The sequence below is a fragment of the Myxine glutinosa genome, chromosome 9 (assembly GCF_964187855.1).
Source record: "Myxine glutinosa chromosome 9, kmMyxGlut1.1, whole genome shotgun sequence".
Lineage (NCBI taxonomy): Eukaryota > Metazoa > Chordata > Myxini > Myxiniformes > Myxinidae > Myxine > Myxine glutinosa.
This window is the reverse complement of record NC_136269.1, coordinates 105,808,100-105,824,470: the sequence shown is the minus strand read 5'-3', so window position 1 is coordinate 105,824,470 and position 16,371 is coordinate 105,808,100. Positions and strand designations below refer to the sequence as shown.

Below are 16,371 nucleotides of genomic sequence, written 5' to 3'. Positions count from 1 at the left end.
GAGAGAGGTGGGGAGGGGGAGGGGGGAACACACATCAACAGCAGAGAGAGAGAGAGGGGGGGGAGGAAACAATGGCTGTGGGAATGGGGGGCAGGGAAGGATGCATGGGGTGGACAAGATGAATACAGAAGGAAACTCAGGAGGGGAAAATTGCAAAAAGATCCTTGAATTGTAAATAGACAAAAACAACTGTGTTGCTCCAGATTCCCGCCCTTTGTATAGGTTCGCTGCTGGTACAACAGGTAGAGGGGGAGGGGTGCAGGATTGGAAGGCGGAGTCTAACATTGGGTGAGAGAGAGAAAAGGAAGGAGGGACCCTAGTCTATCCAGGTGAGGCCAGGTGAATGGACCCATACGATCAATAATACAACCAAAATGAGTGTCGACGATAAGGAGATGATCTTAGGCAAGTACATGATTCTCCTTGCTTGTTTTTATGTTGTGGAGTCAATTTAAGCTGCAATGGCTTCGTCCAGGTGTGATAATTAAATGTAATTTAGTGAATGGTTCTGATGAATGATTCCTTACACATCATTTCCACCTGTTTTATGCAGAAGTAGCGGAGCCACCGAGAAAGAAACAAACGGTAAGTGCAGAACTTGTTCATGTTTATCCAGAAAAAGTTTCTTACTCATCAATTCATTATTTATTTATTATTGTGGTGTTACCTGTGTCGAAGCCACAACCTCAAAAGTGAGACACTTGTGTCTCCTCTCCTTGCTTGAAAACACCTTTGTCCCCTCTCCTTGCCTGCCCACACCTGTCTCTCCTCTCCTTGCCTGCCCACACCTGTGTCTCCTCTCCTTGCCTGCCCACACCTGTGTCTCCTCTCCTTGCCTGCCCACACCTGTGTCTCCTCTCCTTGCCTGCCCACACCTGTGTCTCCTCTCCTTTCCTGCCCACACCTGTCTCTGGCTCTCCTCTCCTTCCTTGCAAACACCTGTGTCTCCTCTCCTTGACTGCCCACACCTTTGTCCCCTCTCCTTGCCTGCCCACACCTGTCTCTCCTCTCCTTGCCTGCCCACACCTGTGTCTCCTCTCCTTACCTGCCCACACCTGTGTCTCCTCTCCTTTCCTGCCCAAAACTGTGTCTCCTCTCCTTGCCTGCCCACACCTATCTCTCCTCTCCTTGCCTGCCCACACCTGTCTCTCCTCTCCTTGCCTGCCCACACCTGTGTCTCCTCTCCTTGCCTGCCCACACCTGTGTCTCCTCTCCTTGCCTGCCCACACATGTGTCTCCTCTCCTTGCCTGCCCACACCTGTGTCTCCTCTCCTTGCCTGCCCACACCTGTGTCTCCTCTCCTTGCCTGCCCACACCTGTCTCCTCTATTTGCCTGCCCAAAACTGTCTCTCCTCTCCTTGCCTGCCCACACCTGTGTCTCCTCTCCTTGCCTGCCCACACCTGTGTCTCCTCTATTTGCCTGCCCAAAACTGTCTCTCCTCTCCTTGCCTGCCCACACCTGTGTCTCCTCTCCTTGCCTGCGCACACCTGTGTCTCCTCTCCTTGCCTGCCCACACCTGTGTCTCCTCTCCTTGCCTGCCCACACCTGTGTCTCCTCTCCTTGCCTGCCCACACCTGTGTCTCCTCTCCCTGCCTGCCCACACCTGTGTCTCCTCTCCTTGCCTGCCCACCCCTGTGTCTCCTCTCCTTGCCTGCCCACACCTGTGTCTCCTCTATTTGCCTGCCCAAAACTGTCTCTCCTCTCCTTGTCTGCCCACACCTGTGTCTCCTCTCCCTGCCTGCCCACACCGGTGTCTCCTCTCCTTGCCTGCCCACCCCTGTGTTTCCTCTCCTTGCCTGGCCAAAACTGTCTCTCCTCTCCTTGCCTGCCCACCCCTGTGTCTCCTCTCCTTGCCTGCCCACACCTGTCTCCTCTCCTTGCCTGCCCACACCTGTGTCTCCTCTCCTTGCCTGCCCACACCTGTGTCTCCTCTCCTTGCCTGCCCACACCTGTGTCTCCTCTCCCTGCCTGCCCACACCTGTCTCCTCTCCTTGCCTGCCCACACCTGTGTCTCCTCTCCTTGCCTGCCAAAAACTGTCTCTCCTCTCCTTGCCTGCCCACACCTGTGTCTCCTCTCCTTCCCTGCCCACACCTGTGTCTCCTCTCCTTGCCTGCCCACACCTGTGTCTCCTCTCCTTGCCTGCACACACAGAGCGTTTTTGTCACAAAGATGTTGCACTTTAACAAGAACACGTCAGAGAATCCTCTTAGCAAATCCCATATCTATGACTAATGTTAGTGAGGAAACTCAATTCAGCATAATCTGGCTGGTCACACAGGCCACCTGACAGAGACTGTAAACCACTCAACATCAGGTGCTTTCATAAAATATCCACTCATCAGTCCTCATAAACTACTCCACTCAACTGCACTCTATTATCCCTATGATGTCTGGAGTGCTTCAAGGTAGTAGCTTAGCCCCACTCTTGTTTCTCAAACTAGCAACAGTACCCGCCCTATGGGCGGGGCTTCAATTGGGAGGCCCAAATGAAAAGGCAAAATATCAGAAATTGAAGGCTTTTTTTCATTTTAAACGATTCATATAAACGTCCGTTGAATCATATCACACGCAAATCATCAACATCTAAACAGTACATGGCGTCCATTTTGAAAAAAGATTGAATTCTGCAAAACGGAAGCAGCCGCTCCACGTCTTTCTCACTCGCACGTTTATGTGTGAGCACGTTTATGTGTGAAGAGTGCGCGCCGAATCTGTAACATGGAAGCGGCCACTACACCTGTTTCTCAGTCGCTTTGCACACGCTGCCGTGTTACTTCGGAGCCGCACGTTTATATAGGAAGAGTTCGTCAGGAGTCGATCTACTCTCTCCTGGTACGTAGAATAAACAGTATTTGTAGAATTTCAACAAAAGCCACATCACTGTTCATATCGGTAAATATTATTCCATCGTGTTTGGTAAAACTGGAAAATTGGAAAACTTGGAAAATTTGGAAAAAAATTGGAAAAACAATATAGCCTATTTTACTGCAGGGGGTCCCAGGAATACCCACCCAAAATATCGTTGCGATCGGTTCAGCCGTTTTTGTGGTACCCTCGAACGGACAGACGGACATTTGGTGAATTATAGTAAGATACATAATTTACTTCTCAAATGCTCTGAAAAACCTTCTCCACATTTTGGCCGATGACTCAACATTAAGTCACACAGTGTCCCATCTCACTGACAGGTACACGGCAGCATCCGTCACTCTCTGCTGGTCTCAAATTGATTCGTTGTTAGTTTGACAAATGTAATATGTATTTCAATCATTACAACTCTCACAGACTTGTGATGTCACTACAGAAGGATCATCAAATGAACACAATTATATATTTACATGATCAGCTACTGGCAGAGCTTCAGTCTCTTGAAATCTTAGGCCTCACCTTCAGCCACAACCAATTCTGGGCTGACCATGGAGCAAATCTGGCTGCCAAAGACAGTCACACACCGGGCATCCTCCATCATTCTCAGTCATTCCTTAAAGTCAGAACCAATCATGGCCTACAAGGCCTTTGTTCTTAGTCCAATGCAGTACTACTCATCACTACTCAATGCAGATCTACTCAATGCAGTATCTGTTTGAGCACCCCCACGTCAGGTCCATCTTGACTGCCTTCTCTAAAATCTAAAGCTTTTCATATTATTAGCATCTCCCACAGTGAGGCAGAAGCACAAGGCCTGATGCTGTCACATTGCAGATACGGTAGGTAAGTTGCCTCTGTTTTTAACCACCCTCTCCTTCCTCTGGTCTTGTTCCCCCTGCATCAACTCCCAACCTTCCCCAGCTCCTCCAAGACACATCCTTCTCACATCTCCCTCCTGTTTGTACAGGGTCCGTCAGGGAGGTGTGACGATTTTCAGAAAACTCGTACAGTTATTTTTCGTCGAATTTCAATTTTTATTTTTTTGAAAGACTACATATATAATGCCATGTAATACACTGTAACAAAGACATTTTTAAAATGTAATTCATGTTTGAAAAATGACATCATCTAAATGGCGGCGGTTCTTGTCCAAGCATTCTTGCAGACGCGCGGAAAAGTTCCAGCATTTCTCAGCACAGCAGCATCCCTCAGCAGTTCCAGCATTCTTTCTGCGAACGTAAACCGCCGTACGAAATCATTCTGCTGCAGTTATTGAACCACCATGATTTTGTACGCGTGATAATGAAGGTCCAAGTGCAAAATTCGAGGAACTGATCTGTCTGACATCCGTAGAGCGCGAGCGTGCCATGCGTACAGCTGACCGACGAGGGCTGGCCTCCACAGCTTGTCGAACCCTTTCGATGTTTTCCGGGGTCCTAACGGTTCGATCACCTCCCCGATCTGCTCCCGGCCTCACAGATCCAGTTGTCCTGAAGTTTTTTAACCACTTCAATATTGTGTTTCGAGACGGAACGGCGCCACGTCGACCAACATTGAAGTGAGTACGAAATCTGCGCTGCGTAAGCACCACCGAACTACCCGTTTGAATAAACGTCTCAACAACAAAGACGCGATGTTCAATCGTCCACAGCTCCATGGCTACTGAAATGGCGCCTAACAACGAGTAACCAACAGCCATCACGCATGCGCTAGACCCCCCACTTGCATTATTATACCCAATTCAAACATGAATTACATTTTTTAAATGTCTTTGTTACAGTGTATTAAATGGCATTATATATGTAGTCTTTAAAAAAAATAAAAATTGAAATTCGACTAAAAATAACTGTGTACGAGTTTTCTGAAAATCGTCACACCTCCCCTGTACTTCCAAAATTAGAGGCCCATTTCAGCTTCCCCCTTGTCACCTCTCCACCCATACATTCCTCCATGTTCCCTCACCCCCTTTCCATATCTCCTCACCACTCTCCTCATTCCTCCTCTCCATCACATTCCTACACACTGCCAATAGCACCTCCTCTATTGTCCCCAACGGTGTCGACCAACATCCGAGGCTCCAACCTGACAGATCTCTCAATCTAGGTAGCTGCTGATAAACTGGACATTATCTGCATAACAGAATCCTTCCTCCCACATGATGTCCCCGATTCCTTTGTGTCTCTTCCTGTCTATTGTTTCCCCTAGCTTAACAGGCCTGAAACCTGTCCAGGTGGTAGAATTGCTGTTTACATTAGGAACTCCATTTCCCATTGTCCATGTGCTGCACTTATGCCATAACAACCCCCAGGAGTACATTTGGCTGTGACTTCCCTCTGCTCCCACCTCTTGTTTGTCTTTGTGTTGTACCATCCTCCAAACAATGACGACTCCATGTATACATCTCTTTCTCAAACAATATGGACAAACCCAACTCTTTAACCACTCATCCCAACTCTTTCTTCCTCATATGTGGTGATTTCAATTGTCACCATGCAAATTGGCTGGGTCTTGGTACCTCTCTCTCACCAGCCTTGGCACTTCAGCAAAGTCTATCTGTAACTCAGTGGGACTGACTCAATCTGTTAACTTTCCAAATCAAAATTTTCCCAATATCAAATCCTCCATTCTGGACTTTGTAATGACAAACTCCCCTGCAAATATCTTCTGCTCTTCCTCTGCTTCGATTGGTTCATATGATCATATCCTTGTGAAAGTAAACATCTCTCTGGCGCTGTACTCAGAGAGCCCCCTCAGTGCTGGCAAGTCTGGCAGTTCACTCAGGCAAACTGGCAGGAACTGCAAGCAGCCATCACACTTCAAGACTGGTCTCTTGTATCAACTGCCCATAATATTAACTCAGCCTGGGAATTCATCCACGACAAGCCTTCTCTCTTATGCACAGATCTATCGCATCTTGTCTTCAGTTATCCTGCCACCCTTCCCACTCATGGTATACCGAATCTTGCAGTGAGGCAGTTGCTTGGAAACAATTTGCCTTCTCTTCCTGGAAAGCAAATCCGACCGAAGTCAATCTCAGATCATGATACCAAGCCCTCAACAAGTGTGTCCACTCCCAGGAGAGTAAGAAAACAACATCTGTCCAACCTCAATATTGAACTTTCAAACTTGTCTCCCTCCTCTAAAATCTGGTGGTACCTTGTTAAGTCTATCTCTGGTGTTCCCCTTCCATCCCTTCCCTCTCCTCAAGTGGCACCATGGCCGACTCTGCTTGTGAGAAAGCTGAATGCCTCAATTCTGTGTTTGCTTCCAAATCGAGTGTCCCTAAGCCCTCACTGTACCCATCCATCCCAGCCATACCCAACTGCTTCTGGACTTTGTATTTTGCAGCTGAAAAGGTAGATAAGGTTTTGGCAACACAACTCTTGATTCTGCAACTGGACAGAACAACATCAGCTCCCGTGTCCTAAAAATCCTGCTCTTGCACTTCCTCTTTATGCTCTTTTAATATGTTATTTGCCACAGGTCATCTTCCATCTGCTTGTAAATCAGCCAACATCCCCGCAGTACATGAAAAGGTGCAAAAAACAATCTCCTTAACGACAGACATATCAGCTTACTTCCAATCATCAGCAAGGTCATCGAATCCATCATGACAGATTATATGAAATCCTTCCTTTTCTCCAATGGCCTGATTTCAGATCATCAATTCTGATTCAGACTCGGTCGCTCCGCCTTGGACATGCTGATTCTACTCACCCAACAACGGATGGAGGCCCTCAATGCTAGACATGAGATCAGGGCCTTTTCTCCAGACAAATCTCAAGCTTTTGATACAGTCTGGCATCCAGCCATCCAAATTGTCTGCCTATGGCATCCAAGCCAACTCAACACTTGGCTTACTGACTTACTCTCCTCTAATAGCCAACGTGTGTCTCTAAACGGGATCCTTTCATCTCCTCTGCCTGTCAAGGCAATGCTCTGGGCCCAGTCCTATTCCTAATCTTCATCAACATCCTATTCCTATTCCTAATCATCAACTCAACTCCAGCCCTCTCTGAAAGGACCATATGTCAAACCCTCCCATCGACTTTCATAACAATCCTGTTGAATAAGTTCAGTCACTCAAACTCTTTGTTGGGCAAACCACATTTCTAAGTTGGCCTCTAAAGCCGGTCGCTGACCAGGCATCCTCCATCGTACAAGGCCCTTCCTTAGCACACCTGAACTCCTGTTCATGTACAAGGCCTTCATCCACAGTTTGATGGAGTGCTGCGCTCCTCTTTGCTGCCCCCCCTGCCTCACACCTTGCTCAGCTTGGAGACTAAATTTACTTGCACATTTTCTGAATATGACTGGAGGCATTGAAGATTCTTCATGGAGCGACTGGCCAATCTATACTATAAGAGAGATGTTTGTCTGTCCGTCTATCTGTCACCATTTTTCAGAGATGGCCAAACGGATCTTCGGCAAACCTTCAGAGGTTCATCAATGAGTATCGGGGAGTGTTTGAGGCAAAAAAAAAAAATTTGAAAGTTTTGAAAACAAAAGTTGGATATGTTTTTTTGATCGCTCTGTATTTGCCTAAGTCTTTGTAACTAAGTGAAAGATCATATTAAATGATCTCCGACCCCATTCCTTAGTGGGCGTAGAGAAGTGTTTTAGGCCCCCACAAAAAAACAAAAACAATTTGATTTCTTCAAAATGCCAACGAGATTAAAACAGCACTGGGCAACGCCGGGTACCCCTGCTAGCTTTCCATAAAAGAGGAGTCAGATAACACTTTGTCATATAAAACTATGGACACAGTAAGCATAGTTCAAATTGGATTGTGACCTTGTTTGACAATAAAATGCTGATTCCAAGTGAGCCCAGGTCACATCTGCAAACACTGATCTGGTGAACAGCAATTTATGGACTTCAATGCACGAGATCTTCCTGAAGCGCTGTCCATTTGTATTGTATTGCCAATTGAATGTATGAAATGCAAATTTATGTTTCAATTTTGACATTCTTGCATTAGCCAATATTCTTAGCTCAGATGTTGTTATGACGCCATCAAATAATTTGTAAGATATTCCAGTAAAGCCTCCCAGGAATGATGCTGAGACTGAAAAGTGCGCAGAAGTAATTCCATCTACTCCGAAAGTATAGTAGGAATCAGTTTATCAAAATCCCTAATTTCAGCAAGAATCAAAGTCCAGAGTGGAATCAAATCTTCAATCATCATTTTCGTGAAAGCAGCTGTGGGTTATAAAAACGCTATTCGAGTCCAAGTCCCTGAGGTTTAAGCGCTTTGAACGGCATTGCATGCAAATAGAGAATATTATATCCACCAATAAACCGAAAAGTATGATCAACAACTGCGTCATCAGCAATGATTAACAAAATTAATGCGATGCATGTATGTGGCCAATCTAAAATATCAATGTGAAGATCTGAATTCAAGGTCTGTAGATGAGTTATTTTCTCTCTCTATATATATATATATGACATGACCTTTATAGATGTGCCCAGAGTATATAAAATTCATCTTTTGAACGATGATTTTGTACGTTAGGTCCTTTTCACCGAACATTTAAACATTATGCATATGTTCAATCAGTACAGGATATAAAACTTAAAAGAAGCACAACATCTGCATGATTTTTGCTAGATATTTGACAACCCAATTCAGATGTCAGTAAACGTGCTGGTTGATGAAACATCCTTACAAATTATTTATTTCAAGGCCCTGTTTGAAAAATATGTGAAATTCCTTGTGTCAATGCAGACATTTTGTGGAACTGGCTTTCCCATCAGCAATGCCTTCATCGTTGTGAACGAATTCTGCGAACGATTTTCCTACTATGGCATGAAAGGTGCGACAGAGGTCAAACTTTAAATTTTATATGAATTGTTTTAAATTGCATGTTATCGTAATTATCGAGAAACTATATTTTACCAACTTAAACATTGCAGAATAAAAAGCAAACGTTCTTTTTAACAATTTCAAAACCCCATCTCACAGCTCAACAAACTGACAGCTGATGCATAAGGTTCCTGTCCTGTCCCATTTTATGAATATGGATGATGTATTTTCCAATTTTAAATGATCTATATACACTACTCGACAAGACTTATGTTGTACAGTTTTTCCAAATGGTTCATTTCTGCATCCAGAGCATGGGTACAATCCCACTACACAATCATTCCCATTGCATCTTGCCATGCATTGCAAAACCTTTCCTGGTGGTATTAAAGTTCAGTGCAAATCCTCCTCTTGACATACAAAGCCCTCCATAACCTGGCCCCATCCTACCTGGCTGACCTCCTCTCCAGACACACTCCCACCCGCAACCTCCGCTCTGCTGGTACCAACCTCCTGACCCCCTCCATCCGGACCAAATTCAGATCCTGGGGGGACAGGGCCTTCTCCATCGCTGCTCCCACCCTCTGGAACTCACTACCTCACACCATCAGAGACTCCTCCTCACTCACCACATTCAAAACATCACTAAAGACCCACCTGTTCAACACTGCATTCAACATTCAACCCACAGCATTTAACCCCTGACTATCTCTTCTCCTTCTCCCTCCTTTTGCTTTAAATATTTCCCTATTGATTCTTGTCTTTTTGCAATTGTTGTTTTCATGTATTGTTATGCATTATGTTTGCCACTCTGTCAAAGCGCCTTTGGGCTTCTGGAAAAGCGCTATACAAAATAAATGAATTATTATTATTATTATTATCATATCCTATGTTTCTCACACACAGCATATCCTATGTTTCTCACACACAGCATATCCTATGTTTCTCACACACAGCATATCCTATGTTTCTCACACACAGCATATCCTATGTTTCTCACACACAGCATATCCTATGTTTCTCACACACAGCATATCCTATGTTTCTCACACACAGCATATCCTATGTTTCTCTTACATAGTCTGAAAGAAGTTAGAATACAAAATTTGGTATAGATTGGACAACGTTTAGAGGTGCCACAAAGCCATTGCAGATTGAGCTCACAACAGTATACAGTACACTATAGTGTATTTGTTATTTAATGTTAATACAAACGATGCATCAAATTAACCACTTTTGTTCAACTACAAAAGCTTTATAGCAATGCCTAAAATGTGTCTGTGACAACTAAACTTTTTCTCTCATAACTGACCACAGCAGGGGCCTAATCAGATCTTATTCGAGTTCTTACAACCCAGCAACAACAGTCTTTTTCTTTGCATCAGGGAAGTTCTTTCGGTGGTTGGCCACGACTTGAAGAAGGCATTGCCTTTGCTCTTCATCTTTCGTGAGGAAATGAATGTAGTCTTGAATGAGAGCAACACCTCTCTCAGCTGTGTCATTTAATACTCTCAACTGTGTTGCTTTCTTTTGTCCCTCACAGTAGCCATCATCAGAATGCCACAATGACGCTGCCAAGGACAAGAAATCGGTGGACAAATTCAGAGATTTGAAGAACTGCATTGTCCTTGCTGAAACAAAGACTGCCATGTCACTTTCTTCAATTTCCTCCATTGTCAAGCTGGCTTTGATGGTGCGACTGTCTTGTTCAGGCTTTTCCAGGTTATTGACCATCCGTTGCTTTGTTTCTTCATCAATACCATCATCGAAGAACGCAAAACCCACGACTTCTTCACTCAAGTACCAAAGGTGGTTGAGGAATTTTCTGCACGTCAGCTTGGAGACACTATTGTTGACGGAGGCATAAGCTTTCATCTTTGTCAAGAAGGCCAGGTCATTGGCTGGTGCTGAAACGGCTACCGGTGCCTCAAACCAGGCTCTGAAGTATGCCAAGACTGTGAACATCACGACTTCTGCAAGCCCGTTCTTTTCCCGTGCTGTCAGTTTGAACTGTGACCGAAACATCCAAATCTTAAGAGAATAAAGGACTTTGGCCATATACCTGGCTCTGTGGAAAGCTCCAGGCTTTCTGAAAACCAAACGACCCCGGTCTGGCATTCCACCAAGGAAGAGTACAATTAATTCCAAAAATTCTCGGTAATCGTCTCTTGGTTGTAGTGTACGGAGGTATTTCTTTGCAGACATCAGCAAAGAATCACGTTCTGGTGCAATATGAACCTCCATTGAAGGGTCACTTGCTGCAGTTGATGCACAGGTAGCCAGTGAAGGTTTGCTAACACAGGAATAATATGATTATGGCCAGTGCTCCCTGCGCAGATGTGCATGGCGTATATGGTGTTTACTATGTTTACTCACTGCATAGTGCATATGTGTCACCTTATTGTCCTTAATCCATAGTGTGCTGTGATTCACCCATCTGGGGAACCTTCTATTGTCCTTTATTCCCATCCTGTCTGTCGTTTTTCACGTCACTTGCTTGTTCCCTCAGGAACTGGAGCTGTTTTGGGGTTTCGAGAAGTTCTTCACATTGGTCTACCCGGGACCAATCCTCACCTTAATAGTGGCCACTTGTGGCACCTCTAAATATTAACCAATTTTGCTGAAATTTTGTATGTTAACTTCTGTAAGTCTATGTAAAATAATGGCAGGGTGGTCATAATGTTTTTATTAATTTCTTTTTTTCCCATTCATTTGGGGACCACCCTAATATACACAAATACAGACTTGGCATTTAATATGGAATATATATTTTTTCTTGACTTGGGTTTAATTTCTGAACTCGGTATATCAATCTGGTGAGTTTCTTTTACGCTTCGGTGATTTCTTTGTTAAAAGAACCATGTCATTGATTGTCTGTCGCAGCAAGAAGTCAATAACAGGATTACATCACAGATGGCGTGACAAAATGTACGGACAGGTACATTTGACGATTGGCTTCACAATCGGGTATATAAGGGTTGTTTCGTTCTGTATTAGTGGAAAACATCTGCTGCATATCTACAAAAGTTATTGCCGCTTCCCCTGGAGATGGTCCGTCAACTCGACAATGCTGTTTGTCATTTAGTGGTTGCTTTACTAAATTCCGGCATGAAACAGCGTGCTATTGCTTGGCAGTATGGCATCACTCAAGGTCAGGTGTCAAAGATCCTGAAACGAAACGCTCAGAGGGGTGTCCCTACTCCAATACCGAGGCCAGGACGTCCCCGCAGAACCACAACGAGGGATGATCGCCAGCTGCACCGGTTAGTCCGCAATGGCCGTACCAAGTCAGCTAATCGGCTTAGGGCTGAGTGGCAGCAAACTGACAAATGTGCCTGTATCCAGAAGGCTAGTCGACCAACGACTGGTTCAAGCAGGCTATCATGCCAGGCATCCCCTGAGAAAGCCACGCCTGACCAGACAACACAGCCAGCGCCGATTGCAGTGGGCCAGAGAGCACCGTCAATGGCAGCCAGGACACTGGAATCACGTGACCTTCAGTGACGAGTCTAGATTTCTGGTCTATCGTCAAGATGGCCGCGTCCGAGTGTGCAGACAAGTGCATGAAGCCTTCAACGAAGATTGTATAGTGCCAAGAGTCCAAGCTGGAGGTGGTGGGGTGACCGTTTGGGCTGCTTTTCATGCAGGGGGCAAAACTGACCTGGTTGTTCTGAATGGAAACCTGAACCAGTTCAAGCACAGGGCCATTCTGGAAGAAACATTGCTTCCATTTGTTCGTGCAGCCTTTCGAGGAAACTTTGTCTTCCAAGATGACAATGCACGGCCTCATCGTGCTCGCATGATCCAACACTTTCTTGCTGACCGTGGTGTAGAGCATATGGAGTGGCCTGCCATGTCCCCGGATATGAATCCGATAGAGAACTTGTGGGCCAAATTAACACGTCAAATCGACAACTTGGACCAGTAGCCTGCCTCTGTGCGTGAATTGCAGCAGGCTATTGTAACTGCATGGCAAGCGATTCCTGTCCAAACCTTGGCAAATCTCCTGAACAGCATGCCTCAACGTGTACGTGCTCTCCTGAATGCTCGTGGGGGTTACACGAAGTACTGAACTGTAATTTTACTGTCCGTAATCCCAGTCGTAATTTAACTTTTGTTTTTGTTAAAAAAAATTTTGGCTAATGTGCAAAATAAAGAGATACTTCTGGAAAATGCACAGAAGTTTAACACAGTACTGTCCGTGAATTGAGTTCGATATCAGTTTACATCACTTTCAAGGATCCATTTATTTGCTTCAAAATGTCAAATGTCGTTTTTGTTTCTTTTAAAGGTCACGTTAACAAAATCTAGAATAATTTCAACATAATTCCAATGAACTTTTGGTTCAAAGTCATCTTGAAAAGTAAGTTCACCCCCACAAAAAAATATTCCATATTAAATGACAAGTCTGTGTATATATATATATATAGTGATGGAGGTCGCCTCTGGATAACTCTGAGATGATTGCATGTCTTTAAAAGACCATGATCGCCAGTTGCACCATAACTTCCCACGGGATCCTACGCCGAGAGTCGTGTTACCAAATGCAAAAGCCAGAGTGCGAGCCGCTACCATGCCGGTGGTTACGTAACAGACCCTAGTCAGTCGGCCGAGCGGAACCAACATTGCATAACCGCATCTGATATCGAACCTAGATAACAAATCAATGCTGGCCAAATTCCTCAGCAGTCTCATGCCACCACCAGATCAGACAGAATAAGTCAAGACACAGTTTCTTGAGGAAATGGCTTTTAGTGACAGTAATCAAAATGCAAATATTTACAAGGAGAGAAAACAATGAAATGACATATATGTACAACAATTAAAAGCAGCACATATACTGTCCTAAATTATCCCCTACCTGCCTTCGGAACCATCGCAGTAACTTAACATGCCACATCACTCACTGCACGTATTCAATGTGTCTCTTGGGAAAATGCCCTGGTGATGCAGATGAGGCGGAGGGTCCAGCAACATGGCTAGCAGAGGTGGGCACGTGAAGGCGAAAGTGTACAAGGGTGGAGGTGAAAAAAATAAGGAAGAGAGGACAGAAACAGAAAATGCAGGAAAGAACAAATAATGAGGAACAAATGGTGTGGTGAGAAATGAACAGATAAAGCGCTTCAAAGCCTGAAAGAAAGAAATGCGAGCGAGCAAGCAAGCAAATCAAAAGGAATGAGAGAGTTGTTGGAGAAGGAAAACAAGGATGCATGGGGAGAAGGACGGAGGAGAGAAGGAAAGGTCCCTCGTACATATGCAAATAAATAGAAACGAACAGCACGCCAGAGTCGGGAAACCCTCCAAAGTTTTGAATCTCCAAGTCTCCGATGCTCTGTCTTTCTAAAACCTTCCCTGTAAGAGGCTCTCTGTTGTCCTTTTATAGAGCCACAAAGCCCCCTTCGTTCGAGTCACATCCCCCCACCCCTCATCCATGAGAGTGGCCGCCTTCGGTCTGGGTCTTGGCGCGATTTTTTTTCATAGGTGTTCACGAAACCTGTTTGAAGCGGTTTCGGGGTGCCTGTGAGGAGAATGGGCTCATTACAGCGTCGGGTTTTGGCGCAGTGTTTTGTAACAAGTGTTCATAAAGCAGCCTTCCACTGCATTTTCTATCAGCCACAGATCCCATTTACATTAGATTTTGGTGACAACTTTTAATGGTTTTAGGATTTAGTGTTGCATTCCTTCCTTGTTCAGTTTGCGATCATCTCTGAATAGTTGTCACTGACCTTCATACTTCATATATGGCTGCAATTTTTGCTCTATTGCTGATACTCAATTGCCCAGCCGTTACCTATTTAAAAAAAACAAAAAAGAAAAACACCTTTAGAGGCCATATTTCCCCGCAAAGCGGGGGTTGGCCTTTTTCGGGCACCGTGGTTGTTGTTGTTTGTTGTTGTTGGTCCCCTTTTCGAAGCAATGTTTTGCGGCCGGATGCCCTTCCTGCCGCCAACCCTGTTTGTCACCTTTTGCGACAAACAGGGAATTACCAGTGAACTGGTACTCAATTAGCCGACCTCGGAAGGATGACAGGCTGAGTCAACCCCCCTGGCGTTAATTCAGCGATCGACCGGGATTCGAACCCAGGATTCTAGGATTCTAAGCTGGCACCCTAGCCACTAAGCCAACACCAGGCTACCTATTTAAAACAAAACAGAAATAAAAAAACTCTATGCATGACATAAAATGGTATCAAATTTTCTAACAGACACAATTTTATTAAATCGTCTATGTAACTTAGTACCACAAGAACAGCCTTTTAAAAATAGGCAGTGACTTTTGAATGACCCTGTACAATGTACATATTTTCAAGTGTTTGTGTGTTTTTTTTGTTTGTCGGGTTGTTTGAACATTATTTTTTCACAGCTGAACCATAACAACCAGAGGCACCAAATTTTGGGTGTCGGAACATCAGAATCTGGGCAAGGTTTCAAGCTACACACACCCTCCCCCATACGCCACCCCCACAAGGAAATTCGCTGTTTGTATATATATATTAGGGTGGTTCTTAAAAATGAAAGTTATAAAAGTTATGCTCCTACCACCTACATTTTTTTGTATGTATGAAGAATTCCTTGTGGAGAAATTTTAAGTCATTTGGACTAAACTTAAGGGTTGCACACGGAGATTTTAATTTCACATATTTGGCTCGCATAAATGCTTGTAGTTGATTATTTATTCTCCACTGCTATACTTGTGATTTTGACCATTACAGTTGACCTATGACCTTGCTACACACTGCACATTTTAAAATTGTTTTTAAGTTAATTGAATACAGTACAGCTGTACTCTGGTGTCATACAGAGTACAATCGTCTCCTGACCAGGGATGAACAGCAAACCCAGTATCTGCTTCAAGTTGTGACAGAACATCACAAGAGGTTTCCCGATTGCAGGAAATAGATGCTTATCTGGCACAAACATTGAGTACCCCTAAAACTTGATCTATTCAAAAAACAATTCACAGGCAGAAGTTTTACCTCAATACCAAAACAATTCAAGGTTAGGAGTGAAACAATTCAAACATTTTTATTTTGCCTTATGTAGTTAAGCCTTTGAGTACAAATGACGTCCAGTGCCGCAACCCACGAAAAAGTTTTGTGTATGGATGACGTTACTACACGTCATCGACTATACCTATAAATAGATCGTCAGTACGTGGTTGCATTCCCGTACCAAAATGCCAAATTAATCCCGTTTTATCAAATTTATCGAGGTTTTAGAATTTTTTAAAAATTTGTTTAGGTTACTGGGGATCCTGGGATTATCCCAAAAAAATCCCATACTCAAAGGGTTAAGAACCACCCTAATATACATAATTATATATATATATATATATATATATATTGTTACAGACGCGGTTTTGGATGTTAGTTTACCGAGCGGTTTGGTATGGCCGCATCTGCACAGTTTACCCGATTATACTCGAACGTTGGCCGAGTCGCGCTACGCTAAATCAATTGAGGAAAAGGACACAACGGCTGGGTTAAAATGACACGACACCAAGGGTACAGTTCTCAAGACCTCCGGAGGAGGTTATAATATATCGGAACGTTAGATTACACCGACCAGAGGTACAGCATAGTAAGGTGGGCACTTAAACACGGTCTTATATTAGCCCCGACAGACCACAGATAAACAGGACAAAACTGACTCACACAGGGATTGATGGCAAGGAGGGGCAGGTAGTTGATAG

At 44.4% G+C, this 16,371-nt stretch overlaps 1 protein-coding gene across 1 annotated transcript in view; it reads left to right on the top strand.

Annotated features, from left to right (window-relative positions):
* The first annotated feature begins 201 nt into the window (after nucleotides 1–201).
* Nucleotides 202–16,371, top strand: part of SLC15A1 (solute carrier family 15 member 1) — a 130,137-nt gene continuing 113,967 nt past the window's right edge. Inside the window, exons 1-3 of the mRNA XM_068128623.2 lie at nucleotides 202–405; nucleotides 554–585; nucleotides 8,602–8,689. Coding sequence (XP_067984724.2) covers nucleotides 375–405; nucleotides 554–585; nucleotides 8,602–8,689 — 151 coding nt within the window. The 5' untranslated portion in view covers nucleotides 202–374. The remainder of the gene's footprint in view (nucleotides 406–553; nucleotides 586–8,601; nucleotides 8,690–16,371) is intronic.